This window comes from Durio zibethinus, chromosome 7 (genome assembly GCF_047325235.1).
Source record: "Durio zibethinus cultivar Kanyao isolate XHJ-2024 chromosome 7, ASM4732523v1, whole genome shotgun sequence".
Lineage (NCBI taxonomy): Eukaryota > Viridiplantae > Streptophyta > Magnoliopsida > Malvales > Malvaceae > Durio > Durio zibethinus.
In genome coordinates, this window is record NC_143168.1 from 16779856 (window position 1) to 16792285 (window position 12430).

General features: G+C 29.0%; 1 protein-coding gene and 1 pseudogene across 3 annotated transcripts; one reads left to right on the forward strand and one right to left on the reverse strand.

Moving 5' to 3' along the window:
• The first annotated feature begins 415 nt into the window (after positions 1-415).
• On the forward strand, positions 416-5128 carry LOC111277746 (photosystem I reaction center subunit XI, chloroplastic-like; annotated as a pseudogene).
• Positions 5129-7297: 2169 nt separating this feature from the next.
• LOC111276849 (CRIB domain-containing protein RIC4-like) lies at positions 7298-12265 on the reverse strand. 3 transcript variants are annotated; one of them, XM_089763656.1, is made up of 4 exons: positions 11990-12265; positions 11655-11850; positions 10824-10895; positions 8313-8452 (listed from the first exon to the last, which is right to left on the reverse strand). In XM_089763656.1, exons 1-3 carry the CDS (start codon positions 12115-12117, stop codon positions 10851-10853), a joined length of 369 nt encoding a protein of 122 aa, XP_089619782.1. In that variant the 5' UTR covers positions 12118-12265; the 3' UTR covers positions 8313-8452; positions 10824-10850. The 3 variants fall into 3 exon arrangements, with proteins under 3 accessions (XP_022718491.1, XP_089619782.1, XP_089619783.1); XM_022862756.2 differs by lacking the exons at positions 10824-10895; positions 11655-11850; positions 11990-12265 and adding exons at positions 7298-7857; positions 8641-8908 and having other exon boundaries at positions 8312-8452; XM_089763657.1 differs by lacking the exon at positions 10824-10895 and having other exon boundaries at positions 8315-8452.
• Between the last annotated feature and the right edge of the window lie 165 nt (positions 12266-12430).

The following is a 12430-nucleotide window of genomic DNA, read 5'->3' on the forward strand; positions in this document are numbered from 1 at the left end:
TAATGATTGAAAAAAATAGCAATCACTTCCTCTCTCAAACTAAACATGGCATTCAATCATGATAAAAAAATGAAAGAGTATTCATCTAAGTATGAGAAAAGTCTCATATGTGCGAGAATGTGTGATGAGCCACATATAGAGCAAGAAAAGAAAATAGAAAGATGGATAGAGAGAAGGAAACTTTTTGAAGAATCTTTAATTTTGATGTTTAAAGATTTACACTCTTGATAGTAGACAATTTTCAAATGCATGATCTCATCCTCGACTAGTGAATCAAGTTGGCATCATTTTCATTGTGCTTTTGTAAAAATGCTTCTTTCATACTTCTGTAAATTAAATAAATCTTCCATATTATTTTAATGTATGATCATATTCATATTAATTATCCTTCAAAAAAGCATATTGATACATTGCCATGGTAACTTTTTTGCCCAAAACCAACCACCTAAAGTCATGCTTCACCACACCAATTTCATAGGGCATTGGTCTCACCCAAATGTCCATCTACCTCTCTACTTATTGGAATATTACCTTTTATAAGAGCAATCCAATCTGGAAAAGTACATTTAACCATTTACTAACTTGAATTAATATACGTTCTTTTTTAAGATTAATTTAAATCTTTCAACATTCTAATGATAACATTTCATTTCCATGAGGACTTGTCCTTAGGTAAGATCCTAGTAATTAGAGTTTCAAACTTCATTGAAAGTTGCAAGTTTGAATAATGAATGGAATGAGATTTATAAAATATGAGAAGAATTGTATAGTCTAATATCATACATATAAAAAAAAATTCATAAAGCTTAGTCACATGATAGACATTTTAGTTAAAGATTTGAATGAATGCTTTAAAATCTAGGAAAGCATGATATTATTGGGAAAATTCTAACCTTCTTTGGTTTAAATAACAAATATAATGGAAATTTATCAAATATCACCTTCACAGTATTGGAAAAGTCTCCATAGATTTTGCATTAATGCTTAAGGTATCCCTTCTTGATTTCATACCGCCCTTTCCTTTGTTTCTATCCAATTTTCAAATAATAATAATAAAATATATATAAATTATTTTTAATGGAGTTTTTAAACACATATCTCTCAAATTATATTTAAAAAATAAAAAAATTAATAAACAAGAAGTGATACATGTGTCAATCTTTTAAACTTTATATTTGATAAATTGTTAATATATAGATGCTATACACTATTAGTAAACCACACAATAACACCTCATTAAAAATTAATTTTAAAATTTTAAAATCCTAAAAACATAAATTCACTTAAGCCTAAAAATATGTTCAAAATTAATTTATTATGAGGTATTATTGTATAATTCATTAATAGTGTATAATATCATAATGCATCAAATATAAACTCATCGATATTGTATTAAAAATGAATCCTTTATGTTTGTTTGATCATCATATTTTTTGGGATGTGCCCTTTTTTTTTCCCTCCATGGAAAACAATTATTCTTTCTCTCCTTCCCACCATTTGGAATCTAATTATAAAATTGGGCATCTAAGGCATTTTTTAATGAGCTTACATTTGGGAAGAAAATTTGCAACTATAATAAAATCAAATAACTCTTAATATATATATATATATATATATTACACAATAAAATATCTTGAATGTAAAAAATATTTAATAAAAAACCAAATAAACAAAAAGCTTTGGACGAAATCAATATAAAACTAAAATAAATTTAGTCACTATGAGATTTAAACTTACAAGCAAAAAATTATGAGGAATGCAAGCCTTTTATCATTGAAACAAGGTTTAATTGGTTTTATCCAAAATTAAAAGTAATAACGATTCAGATCGGATCAGATTCAGTTTGATATTTCAGTTAATGCATAAAATTATAAATTTTTAAAATTCGGTCCAAATTTAAACCAAATTTCCATAGAATCCAATCCAATCTAAATTGAATTCTACATATTTGATTCAATTCATCGGTTTTTAATTGTTTTTGTTTTTTATATTATTTTAATATAATTTTAATATATTTAAGTAGCTTTAGGTATAAAATAATTATTTTTATTTTATAAAATTAAAAATATATATAAAAGTTAATAAAAATATATAATTCAGTTCTTTTTTTTTCACTTTTCGATCCGAAATCTTATCCAAATCTAAGATATACATTTAATATTTGAACTTAATTTAAATAAAATAAAAAAATTCTAAACCAAGCCAAATGCTACGATGTCGAATCGATTTTTAGTTTTCTCAATTTTTTTCTCACTTCTATCCTAAACCTTATAAGTTCCTTTCAACTCTCAAGAAGTCAATGTCATATTGATGCCAACGTGTGTCATTTTTTAAATACAATTAACCAATCATAAAGCAAAATTAAGTTAGATTTAATTTAGTTGGTTCATATAATTATTTTTAAAACAAAACTTACATGAAGCTTTTTAGGTAAAGTTTATGAAGTTCTTTCTTAAAATTGATTTAATAAAAACTTAAATAAAAAATTCAAACTAATAGATTGATAGAATTTAATGTGAAGATGAATAGTATGTAAAAAAATTATTTAAAATATCATTAATAATTCAAATTTAATCGATATTAATTTAATGATAAAAATTTTGTTAAAATTGTAATAAAAAATACTTATCTAAAAAATAAATCAAAATTTATTTTTTTAAAATTTTATATATTTGGTTTATATAGAAAAATCTTTCAATATATTAATTTTAATTTTTTATTTTAGTTTTTATTTAATAATTTTTATTAAAAAATTTCATGAACTTTACCTAAAAATTTCATATAAATTTTTTTAAGAATTAATATTAAATAAATTTAAAATTCAAATTCTAACACTTGTAATATTTTTTTATTTCCAAATTATGATATTTTTGTAAAAAAAGAAATTAAGCCTTATTTAAGGAGGGGAAGTGAAAAATGGTTAAGCAATCTTTGCAGTGATCATTTGACCAAATTTCTGTGGGAGTAGTCGGCTTGAATTGAGACTAGATCAATAAAGGGTAATGATAAGAGCGGTTAATTCAAACCAAGAGGGTAGAAGAACGTGGGCAGCCTCCAAATTCCATTTCTTTGGCCGATATGTGCTGGAAAGTGAGAAGTCAAGCTAGGTGTACAAGCAGGAAGCATGTGGGTGGCCATCGCACATTAAATATTGTTAATTTTAAAGGACGGTGCCAAGGGCAACTTTATCTTTTTATGTTTCACCAAACCACTCAAGTAGCAATGACAAGGGGTAAGATACCGTACCCGAATTTGATTATATTTCATGATATTTGAATATTATATCTATTCGGATATTTTTTATTTTTATTATCAAATTTTATCTATATAATATAAAGAATATTCGTTAATTACATGAATTCATTAAATATTTATTTATTAAGTAAAAGTTTGACTTTTAAATTCAATTAAAGTAAATTTTAATAAATATTATTAAGAAAAATTTAATTCATAAATGAAATTTAATTCATAAAAAAATAAATTAAAGTTAAAAATTATAATTACAACAGTTAATGAATTAATTTAATTGAATATTACATTAATAATAAATATTTTAAAATTATTTTTGTAATATTAAAATTTATTATTTACAAATGGGTTTAGGTATTAGGTATCTTAAAATCATTATATGAACGCCATCCGAACCCATAACAAATAAAAATCTTACTATCTAAACCCTACCCAAATCCAATTATAAGATACCTTAGTATAACGTAATATAATCCCATTGCCATCCCCGCACTCGACTCCCTCTCTCTCTCTTTACAAAAGATATGATTTAAGTGAGGAGAATTTTGACCACTAATTTTCCTGTTTTATTTTTATTTCTTGAAAAAGTTGCATGTCCCTGAAGGGAAAGTAAGGTTCATGCTCAAGTTTAGGATTAGAGATCATTCAATTGGCTGAAAAGGCATGCACCATGCATAAAGGATCAAGAGTCAAGAGGTAGATATTGATTGGCACTTTAAATTTTATAAATGAGGGTGAGGAAGAGATAGGAGACGATAGTTTTGGGATGTTTCTTTTCTTGGTATATTTAAGTTATTCATGCTGCTCCAATACTTATTGAAATGGAATTGGAAGGCCTTGTATTTGATGGTTATTGTTTGCGGTTTGGAAGAAATCTAATTCGACGGATTAATATGGGTTGGTCTAAATTTTGCAGCCAACTTACCAAGTGATTTAGCCAATCAATGGTTACCCATTTCTTGGAGCTTAGAAACCCCAATCACTTGAAGCCCATTGATTGGCTGGTACCTGTCCAACCTTCCAGCTTACAGACAGCAGTGAGCCCACTATTGAGTGGAATTGATGTAGGCCTGGCTCATGAATTCCTCCCTGTAGGACCATTTGCTAAAGCCGGGCCATTGAGGAATACCCGTGGCAGGAGGAGCAGAAAGTCTGGCAGCTGCTGGCCTCGTGGTTATATTAGGCATTTGCATTACAACGTATGGCATTGCATCATTCGAGGAAGAAAAGCCATCCACTGCTGCATCTATAACTTTGACGAGGTTACGAGTATAAATGATACATTAATATTTATAAATTATTTAAATTTGAATAAAATTTAAATTTAATTTGATTATTATCGATTCAAGTTCGAGTTCAGTAATTCAATTCATCGATTGAGTCGAGTTTGAGTATTTTTATATCTGATTCGAGTAGCTTACGAGCCTAATCGAATTTTTATATTTAAATATTTTTATTATTTTAATTAATAAAATATCTTAAATTTGAGTTTAAGTTTGAGCACAAATAATCGAGCTCTTATCAAGTATAAGAATCAAGCTAATTGTTACAGATTAATCGAACTTAATCGAACGACTCGAGTAATTCGATTTCGATTACGAATCGAGCTCAAATTAAAAAATAAAATTCGATCGAGTTCGAATTAAATATCGAGTAACAAGTTAAGAGTTAAACTCAAGTTCGAACTTCTTACTGTACCGATTCCACTTAACTTGATTACATCTCTAGATTGGGCGGAAGAAGGAGCCAGAGCAGCTCCAAACAGCTAATAGATGGGCTTGTTGCACTGGAGGATTTTTCTTTTCAGGAATTTCTGGTGTCATTTGGGCCTACTTCCTCGTTTATGTCCTAAACCTTCCTTACTTCTTCAAGTAGATTTTATGTTAGGCAGCAGAAAATTAATGTGTACATTTGATGTCTATATGTTTCATAAGATGTCATTGATAACAATTCAGACTTTATAGTACTTATATATCCCTTTAAAAGGTTTACTTTTTGGACCAGTTCTCTCTTCCCCTTAAAAAATTTGGAGTGCAGATGTTGTTTGTGATTGTAAAAGTTTATATATATATATATAAGGAAGTATTGAAGCTTTTCTTTGATTTAAAAAAAAAAAAAAGAAATGTTGACACTTAAATATAATAGTTAGATTTTTTTTATCAGTTTATACTTTTAAGATAATTGATCACCCAACTTAATAATAACATATAACCACACAAATAAAAATGTTTTTTCCCAGTCAATTTGAAATATATTAATTCAAAATAAATACTATTGAAGATGCATACTATTTAACATATTAAAATACATATTAAAATTTAATTTTAATTATATATATTAAGATAAGACGGCATATGATAATTTAATCGAATAAAATATTAGAAGCTCATTAACAAATGACCAGTTCCTCTATTTCATAAAAAATATTCGTCTTATTATAGTAGCTAGATTACCTGACCTCTAAAAAAAAAAAAAAGAGTGTATTTGAATCTCATGACTATATGTTAAATTTGCGTAACTAAAATTTGATTGTTTGTATTTTTTTTACTACAATAAGAAGATAAAATCTTAATACAAATAAAAAAAATGAGAGAAATTTGATTCGAAATTAAACATTTGATGTTTTTTCAAACGTCTTTAACCACTAAATTAAAAATTTGAAAACGACTTTTTGTATTTACTTTATCTCATTAAAAATTTAAGAAAAGAAATTGGAAAAGGAGGTCAATAAATAAATTTGGGATATAGGGTAAATTTGCCTTTATATTATGGGTGTAGTTTGAATTTTGCCAATATATATATCATAGATGAATTTTGCCACTATGTTTTGATTTGATTAAATTATGCAATTTTTTATTTGGTTGAATTGTATGAATGTATTTTTATTTTTGATCATTTTTGGACCAAGCTCAAACCTCTACAATTTAATATACCAAAAAAAGAAAGAGTTGGATTTTAATGATTTAAAAAAAGGCTAGATTTTGTCTATCAAATTAAAAAAGAAATCGAGTTAGATATAAATTTGGTTTCTTTCTGAAAAAAAAAAAATGACTATCGATAAGAAAAGTCATATTAGGAAGGAGATTAAAAATAATAAAGGAGAGGTGGAAAATAAAAGTTGAATGTGAACTATTTAAAAATTTTTAAATTAAGAGAGGTTTTAATGGATACTCTCAAGGACTTATAGAGGTAAACCTCAAGTCTCCTGTTATCTTTTCTTTTCTCAATTTTCTCTTTTATAAATGTATGCATGTGGTTTTTAGGCAGACTCTTACGTTCTTAATCATGTCAAACATCAGTGATCATTTTTTTTAATTTAATGTATGGGAATTAGATAAGGAGAACATTAAGGCATAAGGGATTAAAAAATTTTAAGTAAAAATTTATTAATTATTTAATCTCTTAATATTTTATTATAATCAATTGAATTTTGAATTTTTTATTTTAAATCAATTAAATTTTTAAACATTTATTTTTACTTGATTGAACATTTATATATATATATATATATATTTTCACTCAAATTCTTGATTAATCGTAAATAATTAATCATTTTTTTTAACAATGATTCAATTAATGAAAATAAATATTTAAAAATTTGATTCAATTGATGAAAATAAATATTTAAAAATTTTATTAATTATAAAAAATCAATTAAAACTTAGATAATTATTGAATTTTAATTTAGGAGTTTTTTTAACCCTTTTACCAAAAATTAAAGATAAGTTGATGGAGAGTCGTATTTTTTTTTTTATTGATGCTCATGCTTTCTTCACATACTCGAAGAGAGACGAAGATGAAGAACAGGACTTTCAGTCTTATATCGAATCTTGTGGGAATGTGACTTTACGAAAGACTCATGAAGTGCAATTAGATTATATGAATAGAATTCCTCAATCTGTCATTAATGACATTCTTGGTTCTATGCACATGCATTCCAGTGGAAGATTTCATGACGGATGAAATATCAGCTTTTACTGTTATATATAGTAACCATTCAAAATAAAGGATTTCTTTTAGCACAACAATTGACAATAGTTCTCAAAGATTGAATGTTAAATCCACAGAATTTCATAATTTCCAAATAATAATGCTGAATTTTTTTTCTAATACCATATAATTACGTACAAAACCATGAAATTTCTTTTAGCATATACACCCACCATGGAACTTTGTAACAGCTAAAAAACAAACAAGGGGAGGGAGAATTCCATCACAATTTAAACCATTTTTTTGACACTTAAATATACCTAATTATTATCATCAGCAACACCCACTATTACTCATTCTGGTGAAGGCAATCCTGTTTCACCAGTATATAACAATCATGATCTATTAAGCTTTTCTTTTTTGTTTTTTTTTTTTTGGTCTAGGTAGAAGCTTGAACAAGGGGTGAGCCAGCTGCTGCTTGTGTTTCCATGGGGATTTCACACTGACCCGAAGGAACAGAAGGGAAAGCGAACAAGTGATTAGGTGAGAATAGATTGTCCCAGCTGCCAATGCTGGGGCTGGTAGATGCAGCAGACCCACCCAATCCAATGTGTGTCACATGCTTTACATCTGTTGGGAATCCTATTTCCATATCTTTCTCCGACTCTTCCCTGTACGCTGAAAACTCAAAAGAGCAATATAATAATATGAGTCCATTTTCTACACCGTCGCTCCAGTTTTTAAACTCCATGTTTAAAAAACTATCACGTGTTATACAAGGTTAAACCACAGAGTTTCTTCTAAATGGATACCTAACAAGTAACAATTGAGGATGAACAAATCGTGTGATTTAATGGTAGATTATTGGACTCTAGTGAACAGATTCAAATCCTAACAATCTTGATATATATATATATATATATATATATATATATATATATATATAAAGCCAGATAAACCTCTTTCAATAATGGTGTAGGATTTTGAAGGTAACTAGTACCCCATCAGAGTGTAAATTACTTGTTAAAAGTAACTCTTTCATTACAAAATCCATTAAATGCTGGAAATAAGCAATTAGCTTACATGTTTGGTCTACCATCACAAGTAATTCAGAGTTCAGACATAGACTTACCAAATAATTGAGATAAAGTCTTGAAACTCTTGAACAACCTGTGAAACCCGGTAGACATGTCAGGTTTTGGAAGAGGCAGGAATTTCAATGAATACTTCATACTTTCACTTGATAAACTTTCTTCGTCTTCCTCTCGTGTTCCTACGAAGAAGTATAACAATCAAAATCCAAAATAATATCCACTAAGAAAAACCAAACAAGAAAGAAAAAAAAAACAATTGTCGGGGATCTATTGATAGAATGTTGGATTTTTAGTTTCAGGGTCTAGAATTCAAATCCTTATTACTTCAAATATATATTAAAAAAAAATCCTAAAAAAAGAAAGAGACTTGTCGCAGTTGAATTGGTGTCTGAAGGCTTTGATCTTCCAGGATGCTGCACAGCTACAGCCACACTTGATTCAGAGACACAACCAACTGAGAAAGGAAGAATAACAAATCTTTCCATTTTGTCTCTCATTCCTTCATTAAACAGCCAATGGGGGAAATAGAATAAAGAGCAAAAAGGTGAGCCAGTGAGTGAAAAAGTGAGACACCCAAATAAACCGGTTGTTGAAGGAAAATGCAACCATTGGAAGTGTAATTGCTTTGTTATATTGAGTGGCTATGGCTTTGTTATCAAGTTACAATAATTCTAATGTATAAAAAAGGTCAAGATACATTTGAGTTTAGTTTGGTAGAGAAAAAGATTGGTTTGAAAACACCAACTGATCTGATAGGTACATTTGGACGTGTATTAATTCATACTAACAGGATTATATTGAGAAGTTTAATCCTAAAAACGGGCCTAACCCAACCCAACCTATGTTTTTCATTTTTCTTGACATGCATGGAGTTAAAAGTAGGTAAAATTTCTATGTTTAGGCTGTTAGCTAGGAAGCCTATGAACACATAATATGGGTATAATATGATATGAACAAGGTGACACAAAAATTTTTTAAAAATAAAGATATGGATAAAATAGGACATAGTAATTAAAAAACACTTTTTATATGTTATAATTATCAGTTAAAAATATATGATAAATGTTAAGTTGATTTGTAAAGGACAATTACCATGGTGAAAAACAACTGATAATAAATATGATAATAAAAGAACATAAGAAATCATTACTCACACAAAAATTTTTTTGTTTTACTGTATCTGATCAAATTTAATGCGTATTCCAACGTATTGAAAGTGTCAAAATGTTAAATACAAATATAAAACAGGTAAAAAGGGGATTATCCATGCACCATAGATGCCACTAACCCAAAATTCAATCTATTTCTTACTTTCTGTCACTTTACCTAGAAAACATTTTACTGAGCTAAGTCTCCACAGTGGGCTCCTACTACCTTCACTTGCCTCTCTTATACAATAAGCTACCAATTTTTTTTCTTATCTGTAATTCTTTTCCATTGTTAACTTTTCAGCCTCAAACATTTTAGTGAGTTCTTTTCTTCTTCTTCTTCTTTTTTGTTTTTTTTTTTTACTTAATTTGGACTCTCCCTTTCAAGTAGTACATCACAAGCGATCTTTTGTGTTGAAAACACCAAGCTCTTGTGATGGATACCAAAGGGTGTTTCCTTGATTTTAAAGAACAATAAAATTATTTTTATTGTTAAAAAGCTCATAGCTATTAAAAAGTATTCTTATATTAATATTTTAATAATTCAAAGTATATTTTACAATTAAAATCAAATAAAAATAATTTTTATTAACTAAAATAATGTTATTGACTAGGCAAGCTCTTGGTAATGTATGTCAAAGGGTTTTTACTTGATTTTAAAGAACAATAACATGATAGAGGATTGGAAACTGAAAAGGAAAAGATTAAATTATGTTTTGTTGAGAATTTTATTGGAATTTTTTTAAAAAAGTTGTTGGTTTTTGTAGTTGGGTAAAGATATTAAAACCAACCTACCTAACTAAGCCCAAATTCAACACTCTATTCTGCCCTCAAATCAAACACCAAACAAATAAGACATTCTGTTAATGTGTCATTGATACTGTCTTGTTATTTTACTTTGTGTTTCGTGTAAAATACAGGTACTTACTGGGTTCCAAACCCAGAAGAATTGCATGATATTTCTCTAAACTTCTTTCAATAATTAATTATATAAAGCTTGAGCTATCTTTTTTGCATCTACAAATTACCAAAATAAATAAGATCAAGTACAGTATTAAATGAATAAAATTAGAAAATACTGGTTTTTTCTCATATATAAAAAAAAAAAAAGGAAACCAGTTTATAATGATGATACAATTTTATTGACAATCATGTGATTTATTGGTAACGTAGTGGACTCCTAGTTTTATTGTCAAACTCTAACAGCTTCAAGTATAGAAAAAAATATAATTCAGTTTTAATAGAATTAAAAGAAGAGTTCTCAGATTTAATATATTATCTTATTTTTCAGACATCATATTTTAGAGTAAGATACCCTTCTCTATTATAATGATGTTTTATATCTATTTATTTAGATTTTGAACAAATTATAACTTTTGTGGGTTGGGGGTGGTGAGTGAACCTGATTCCTGTCCCAGTCCAGAATTGATCAAAAATAGAGAAAAGGAAGTGGAGATACTTGTACAACCAACATCTGCACACAAACATCAGAATGAGGAAGAGAAAGTAAATTTTGCCCCAAAGAAAATGCTTTACCGAAACACCAAAAATAGGTTTGCTTAGAAGCAAGTGAAGGCAAAAACTTGAAGTGCAAAGTGCAGTAAAGGAGAGAAACAAAGATGATGACAAACAAGAACAGACTTAAGATGAACTTCCAGAATAAATTAAGCAGTTATTTATCAGATATACAGATAGGATAGAATGGAATGCAGTAGAATTTGAAAGTTAAATTGTATGAGTGCATTCGCACATGTCTAAATGAAATCCCAATCCTATACATTTACTGCCTCTCAATTAAGATGTGCATGGTTCCAACTCTCAGAAAAAGAAACCGAGGAGAAAAGAAAGGATGTTGTAAAGTTTGTAGATTCATTGGCTATTAGGTTGCAGCAAGCACAAAGTATTTTCAAGTTTCAAGAAGACAATAAATGTCATGTTATACATGGTATTGTATAACCTGCAAGGCTGCAACCAGCTGTGGCCATAATATATGTCGCAATGGGTACTATTTCAAAGCTAATTCGGATCCCACACAACTCATTAAGAAGTCCCATTAAAGCAAATTTTGATTTACAAAAACAAGTGTGGCTAAACATTACAGGAATAAAGAGGTAAGATCCATTACAGATGTGGATGAGACTTAGTTGGCTGCACTTCAATAAACCAATGGCTCAATGCATAAATTTGCTAAGAGAGTGAGGATAAAGAAGAGTTCTAGACAACTAGAAAGTACCTGTATTTTCACTTCAGTATATCCATACAGAATCTGCAAGAGAAGCCTAAGAGTTTTGGACTTGGATATTGGTGGCATGCTATCTCCAAGGCTACTTGATGGGATTGACAAAATCTTCAGTTCAGGATTCTTGCGTGATGACATCTGACCAGTTAAGGCAACTGTATTCTGTACACCAATGCTTGCATGAGAACATCTGACTTCAAATGGATTGGATTCAGGATTTCAGTTAGCTATAATATCATAAGAGATCACAGAAACACCTGGATGCCTATTGATATGTGTGTGATTTGGTGCCCTAAACAGTCAATGATACTGAAAGTTCAATTCCTCACCTAAAACTGCAAGGCTGACCATCTGTAGGTTGAACACACAACATCGAAGCAGGAGTAACTTGCCCTGCGCAGTTGAAGTCATTGCAGTAGTGGAATGCAGATGAAGGTCCCTCCTGAACCATAGGCATCAACAAGGCAAGCTCTGAAAGATGACAAGATGGCTGTGATTGTGGTAGAAAGTCGACTCAAAGCCAAAGCTCAAAATTCACCACAGGCCATCCCTTGAGAAAGGATATCCCTGCCATATTATACACGATGCTGGCTGTATTCTGGTAACACTCCTGTTAAGGCAACTGGATTCTGTACACCAGTGAAATAATTACAACTAACACTATCAGATAAGTGACAAGCACCAGTTCGATCACCAGTAATCTATGCAAGAGAAGCAGTCATGCTTAAAATGGTGAAACGGGTGAATATCTCTCACAATTATTTCCCTAT